Source organism: Sinocyclocheilus rhinocerous, unplaced genomic scaffold (genome assembly GCF_001515625.1).
Source record: "Sinocyclocheilus rhinocerous isolate Xijiao unplaced genomic scaffold, SAMN03320098_v1.1 scaffold450, whole genome shotgun sequence".
NCBI lineage: Eukaryota > Metazoa > Chordata > Actinopteri > Cypriniformes > Cyprinidae > Sinocyclocheilus > Sinocyclocheilus rhinocerous.
In genome coordinates this window covers 66,070-72,746 of record NW_015653457.1, presented here as the reverse complement: position 1 = coordinate 72,746, position 6,677 = coordinate 66,070, and the positions used below count along the sequence as shown (strand labels likewise).

General features: G+C 38.2%; 1 protein-coding gene across 1 annotated transcript in view; it reads left to right on the top strand.

Annotated features, from left to right (window-relative positions):
* Nucleotides 1-637: 637 nt before the first annotated feature.
* Nucleotides 638-6,677, top strand: part of LOC107715718 (complement factor H-like) — an 8,273-nt gene continuing 2,233 nt past the window's right edge. The window contains exons 1-10 of the mRNA XM_016521899.1: nucleotides 638-740; nucleotides 873-1,040; nucleotides 1,140-1,245; nucleotides 1,364-1,440; nucleotides 2,807-2,989; nucleotides 3,243-3,425; nucleotides 3,505-3,678; nucleotides 3,761-3,937; nucleotides 4,180-4,371; nucleotides 4,532-4,711. Of these exons, the coding sequence (XP_016377385.1) occupies nucleotides 671-740; nucleotides 873-1,040; nucleotides 1,140-1,245; nucleotides 1,364-1,440; nucleotides 2,807-2,989; nucleotides 3,243-3,425; nucleotides 3,505-3,678; nucleotides 3,761-3,937; nucleotides 4,180-4,371; nucleotides 4,532-4,711 (1,510 nt within the window). The 5' untranslated portion in view covers nucleotides 638-670. The remainder of the gene's footprint in view (nucleotides 741-872; nucleotides 1,041-1,139; nucleotides 1,246-1,363; nucleotides 1,441-2,806; nucleotides 2,990-3,242; nucleotides 3,426-3,504; nucleotides 3,679-3,760; nucleotides 3,938-4,179; nucleotides 4,372-4,531; nucleotides 4,712-6,677) is intronic.

Below are 6,677 nucleotides of genomic sequence, written 5' to 3'. Positions count from 1 at the left end.
ACTGTATTTTTGATCATATAAATGGAGCCTTGGTTAGCTTACCAAACAGGATGGCTGCCACATCAGCCAACAAAAACTGATTGCACTTTCAGGGAGTGTAATTTTGTCCATGGGACCAAAAGTGCCCATAGTTGAAGAAACAACCTGACATTCATGTATCAGTGGGTGATGCAACCAGATCAAAGTTCATAAATGGCTTTAATTTCTCCATACTCGATACTGTACCATGTGTTGACAAATGTCCTTGATCATCTTGCTTGTCTCTCACTGAATAAACTCTAATCTGGTTGCATCACCCGCTGATATGTGAATGTCAGGTTGTTTCTTACGATACGTTTTGGTACCTTAGGGTTAGGGTTAGGTTTGGTATCTAGAAAGAAAGCAGAGAAAGAAGAGAAGACAGCAGTCATTTTGGAACTCGCCCTTTGTCCTTTCCTGTTATTGTGTGAGATGAAAGTGTGAATCGAGAAGTTTGACTTCTCTTAAATGTAAACATCAGATAAAACTTTATTTTCTTTTAAACTTGTGGGCAGCCACGAAGTGTTCTGGTATAAAAGCGTCCTCCATTTGACTTTAGTAAATGATTCACTTTTTGATCACCCACTATACAAACAGAGAAAAAAAAGCCCCAAAAACTAAAGCTCAAGTCAGTTTGTGAGGCGAGCTGAAAATGAGAGGTCCTGTACAAATCATCAGCTTTTCCTGCTTCCTGTTTTCTGTTACCTTTGTGCAAGGTCAAGGTGGGTTTATTAATTTTCAAATGTAGAATGTTATACATATTATATGCACTTCCAACACTTTTTAATGACCTTAAGTGGTTTGAGAAGGTGTTGACTAGTTCATCTTTTTGTGCATTTATTTGTGCTTCTCAGAATGTTTTGGAGAGGACATTACATATGAAAACACACAACCAGTTGTAAATGTTTCATACGCTGATGGTGAAACAGTAAACGTGAACTGCATGACAGGTTATATCGGCTTTTATACGTTACAGTGTAAAAATGGGCAATGGCTGACATTCATTGCACGAAGATGCTCAAGTAAGATAATTGCTAATATGACTACATCATTTTTTTGTTATTAAATTAAAACTGAGCAGATTTGCATTCATCACAGTAACACTTGCTTGATTTCTGTAGGGAAAAAATGTGGTCACCCAGGGGAAACACCAAATGGTTATTTTAAACTTATAGAGGGGAGAGATTATACTTTTGGAGCAATGGTGGACTATACTTGCAAGACAGGGTAAATGTGCTTTATGCACAGCGTTTCATTTGCTTCCCTCTATTCTCTTTGTGAATTCAGTTCAAATATGTCCTCTTCAACTTGACACTGTTTCTACTTAAAAACTTTGTGTTTGTAGGTACGAAATGACAAGCAGAATCAATCGGCGTCACTGTAGAATCAAAGGGTGGGATAATTCTGTCCCTGTCTGTGAGGGTAGGCTTTCTTGAAAGTCTGTTTGCACTGTTGTCATTTGATTTATTAAGGTGCTGTAAGCGATTTTTATAGCATGGTACATGAAAAACGATTCTAATCTCTGAATGATACCACTGAAATATTTCCGGCCAGCTCTGTAACAGCCTCCATGTAAAACAAAAACATTGTTTTGCCAACCAGAAGGCTTTTGAGGCGCTTTCTGCCTGTGAGTCATTTTGCGCATTCACAGCAGGCACTCCACATTTAGTTGGAAATCGTACACTGCGAGTGTGATAGATCAACTTGAAGCGCTTTGCATGAGTTTGGACAATGCGAAATGTTCACGACCAATGGACAATGAGCATTGCTACAGCTTCTTTCACGATCAAGTGAGACGAAAGCTCCAAAGCATTTGAAAACAGATGCTGAGCTTGATTTGCTCCTGCTTAACACCACAGGTAAACATAGCCTACCTTGGTTGCGCCAAAAAAAAGGTGGGAGTTGAAGAATTAAGGGGGCATGTCTAAATCGGTGACAAAAGAGCAGCTAACATCACTTACAGCACCACAAGGGTTGCCAGGTTTCCCAAAGCACAGTGTAGAACGTTAGCAACATGCTGGTTGGATTTAGGGGAACTTTACACAATACCGTTTCCAACTAAAAACTGAAAACCTTTTATGCGTTTTGGCCATTCATTTACACAACAACAACGTTTTGGGTGCACAAACGAGATGTCTTTAGAGAAGTGCTAAAATGGAAATTTGTGTGCTAAATGAGCACCTTCCGCACTATTTAGTAAGTTGTAAATAAAACAAATATTACTGGAGAATGTTTTCAGAGAAAATACTACATAAGTCTTTCTACATTCACGTTTAATTCAGTGAGTTACTTGCTTTTCTTTGTATTAACTAGGAAAATTACTAGCAATTTCTGAGTGATTTTTTTTCTACACAACTGTTCTAGTATGATCTCACTTCCCCATCTTCATTCTCTTCATCTTCCAGTGGCAGGTTCAGTAGCCTTGCGTGTAGCAGGACAGTCACATTTTGCATGGTGGAAGTTACAAGAAGCAAATGTACTCTGCTTAGACCTCTATTTAACAGTGGTTCTCTATATATATATATATATTAGTGGTCTATAGACATATTCTGTAGGTCGCTGCAATGCCGTAGTGCAAAATTTTCATGTAGGGGAGATAAACATCAGAAGAAATCAGTAAAAAATTGGGACCTGACAGCTCCCGTTAACGATGTGCTTGAGTTGTACTTAATAGTGAGTGGTCTACATGCTGGTTTGGGAAACAGGCATTGCTCCAATGTTAAAATAACATTTCATGGAGAGCGATTTATCAGGAAACCCAACCTAAATCAGTTTATTTATTTCACAGAGGTGAGATGCCCTGTGATTCACACAGATGGGGAGGTGACTGCATCGGGCAACACAAAGGAAGGAACTTATGGCGATGCTATTCACTTTGAGTGTGTATCTTCTGACAAAAAGCTAGACGGAAATAGTGTCATTTATTGTACGGAGAATGGCGTTTGGAGCGGGCCTGTTCCACAATGCATAGGTTAATACCACAGTTTCTTGATTTATTAAAGGGTCAGTTGAAATGCTCAGAACCTAATATAACTAATCCTGGAAACATCATGTATAGCATGAATACAGTCCGAACATACACAAAGCAGTTGGTCAGATGGATAGTATGTCTGAATATGCAGTATTCATAAAACAGCAAGCAAAATTTTATCACAGTTTGACAACTCTTTTTGACATACTTGACGTTTATTTAAACTTAGCTTTGCATTATTATGTCTTTACAGTAACTTGTCAGCTTGAGTTAACCGAACCTGAAGTAATAAAAACCATTCCATGGGGAAAAACAGTTTTCAAAGCTGGAGAAACGGTGGGGATTATCTGTTCTGGCAAAAACCGGGTCTTTAATAAACAGGAAACATTTACTTGCACAAACAATGGGAAGTGGGATTACAAGCCTACTTGTGAAGGTAAAATTGTAGAGAAACACTTCAGGATTTACTGCTGACTTCATTGTGTGTTATCAAAAGCATGTGAATCTTGTTTCAGAGAGTAGATGTGAAGTTCCACTTAACCAGCACGTGTATCTCCCAAAATATTACTTTAGTGGAGATCTGAATTTGGGAGCAAAGAGATCATGCAGTTGTGAGTCTGGATATCGTGAAACAGCAGCAGAGGCCACATGTACACGAGACGGATGGACACCGAAACCACTGTGTACTGGTATGTTCTGTCCTGGAGTGTTAACATCTTCACAAAGACATATAATCTAAATTCTATGATTATGTGGATGTTTGTTTTCTAGAAATTATGTGTGACCCACCAACAATCCCAAATGCAAAGATTGTGGGAAGTCAAAAATCTAATTACAAAATCGGTTCAAGAATAGAATATAAATGTCGTCCTGGATTTGAACCAGAGGAGCCTGTACAAATCACCTGTGATTCCCAGGGCCAATGGACAGGCACACGGCAATGCAGTGGTATGGTACAGCTTGATTTTAGTTTATTGCATCATAAATCTCTATAAATACTTTTCATTTGTAAGATGCAACATACATTCTGATTGAATGATCCATGTTTCAAGTCATAGTTAAATTATTGGTGTATGTGTGCAACTATGACAACACATCAATTGAATTTTATATTAACGTAATACTAATAAAAATGACTATTGTTAATGTATTGTTGAGTATTCAAAAATAAATTATCTTCTTGTACACAGATGGTACCTGTCAGGAGCAAGAACTCAAAAATATAGAAATTCTATTTGGATATCCGAGCACCGCTTTACCTTATAAACCTGGCCATATCTTAGTTTTTCGATGCACTGATGACAACATGAGGTTTTACGGCCAACGTGCAATTGAATGCCTGCCAGATGGGAGGTGGAATTACCCATATCCACAATGTGGAGGTACAGACATATTCCACCAACTTTCTGTTGATTCTATTATGTGTTATACAGTTCTATAAATCAGAATCAAAGTATTAATCATATTTAATAATTGACTACCATCAACATTAACATCTTACATTGAACTAATTGTATCTTGTATATATTTTGCGTCCTCTAGGAAAGGTTCAGTGTTCCCAACCAACAAAGAACTTGCAGTTTGTGACACTGTCAGATGAGAAAACTGAATACAGCAACTTTGAGATACTGACATACACGTGCAATAAACCGTACAATGAAATTCCAAGAGGAGTTTTGATGTGTCAAAATGGAAAATGGAACGAAACGTTTGACTGCAAAAGTGAGTCACCAAGAAATTTTGCATTCATATTCCATTCAGTTTAATCACAGTTTTGAGTTATTGCAGAAAGATCTGAGACACAGAAACATTCACACAGAAACACGTTATAGGAAAATTGCCTACTTCCCTCTTCTGAAATTGTAATTACGAGTTTGTCACGTTCAAGTGCTTTGTTGTCAGAAAGAACAGGAATCATGGCCCGTTCATGAATTCATCCTTGCCTGTTCCTTGGGGAAATCTCATAAAAGGTATAAAAGATATTTAGTCAATATCCAACAGGTTTTGAATAAAATGTAGCATTCCATTCATTGGTAACCATATAAACATTCACTGCACTGTAGATATTAAGCTTGCTGACGATTCTGCAATTTCGGTCAAATAAATGCTATTTTCGCTTTGTTCACTGCATAATGGCAAGATAAAGCAATGTAGATGCTGTGGGGAAAACAAATAAAACTTTACAGTACTAAAGCTATGTTTCTCCCCTCTGCCATGTTTCAAATTTGACTTGGAAACTCGGGTATCAAAATTGTCTCCCAGTCTCCCAGTTGTAAATACGACTTGAGTGGCCCTTCATGTACAATTTGGGATTAGGAAACTTTCTTTTTTTTTTTTTATAATTTCAAAAGCATTTGAAAGCAGCATTAATCCTACATTATAGGCTATTTCCTGATGTGAGAACCCTAATGTATGGCAGTATATTGAGTCTGTGCATTAGCTCTTAAAGGGACAGCAGCCTAATATACCTGCTGCTGTCTGTCATTTAATGGTAATTAAACAACCGAGAACAAAAAGAAAATCACCCACAGCTCTTGGCTGAATAACTTTTGTAGCATTAACAAAGATTATATATTGAATTTGTAGAGTGAAGACTATACAGTGTTATTTTATATTTGATTATTCGATTTCTGTACCTGAATACTACTATGAGACAGACTTAAAAACTTATAACACTGTTTATTTCATTTGTACGGTACCTTTGTTTTGTATTTATTTGTGCTACTGCTTGTAATTTGTTTATTTGTATTGAAACTGGACATGATAACTGAAACATTAGCATAATTTATTAGAACATGAGGTTACATGAGTCAACAAAATGAAAAAATTTTTTTTTTTTTTTGGTGGCGGGACCAATGAAAATTTTGACGAGTCAACTTTGACATGCCCCACCGGGCCAGTAGAAACTATCCTTAGCATTGAGCCCTGCTCTGTCTAATTCAAAACATGGAGAAGGCTAGATCTAACAAGATTCAAGATTCAAGATTCAAGAAGCTCCTCCTAAGTCTCTCGGTTTTTGCCATCAGGCTACGGAAGCGCTTACCAGATGGCAGCAAAATGAAAAGACAGTTACCAGGGTGGTTGGAGTCCTTGATGATTTTAACAGTTCTGTTTTTGCAGCGTTTGAGGTAGATGTCCTGTAGAGGCCAAAACAACTGATGAAAATAACCATCGTCTTTACCCTTCCAGTAAAAAATTGTGCTTGAAACATCAATGACAGCTTTAACTTGTCAATGCCCATAAGTGACCATGTTGGGTGGGATAATTAGCTGCACCTCAAGTGGTTCTTTGCCTCCATGTTGTGCATTAAAATTGTGTAATGCATACCTATAGCCATGGTGTCACGATCTGTGCTGGGAGGAGCGAGGAACAAGGAGACTTGGAGTACATAAACAGTCTTTAATCCTTGGAAACACAGGGGAATTACACAACATCCAACGAGTAGAACCGACAAAGGAAGACTGAACAAACAGGAACTTAAATACAAGAGATAATTACTCAACACAGGTGTCAGGAATCATAATCAAATTAAACGAGGGAGGTGACGAAGGAGGGAGGAGCCAGGGAGGAGACAGGAGGGGCTTGGAGCAGGAGCAGTCCAGCTGGACCCAGACCACAGCCATAATGACAGCCTACGGTGGAGCCGACGGAGGGAGGAGCCATGGAGGAGGAATGGCCGCTGACTCCA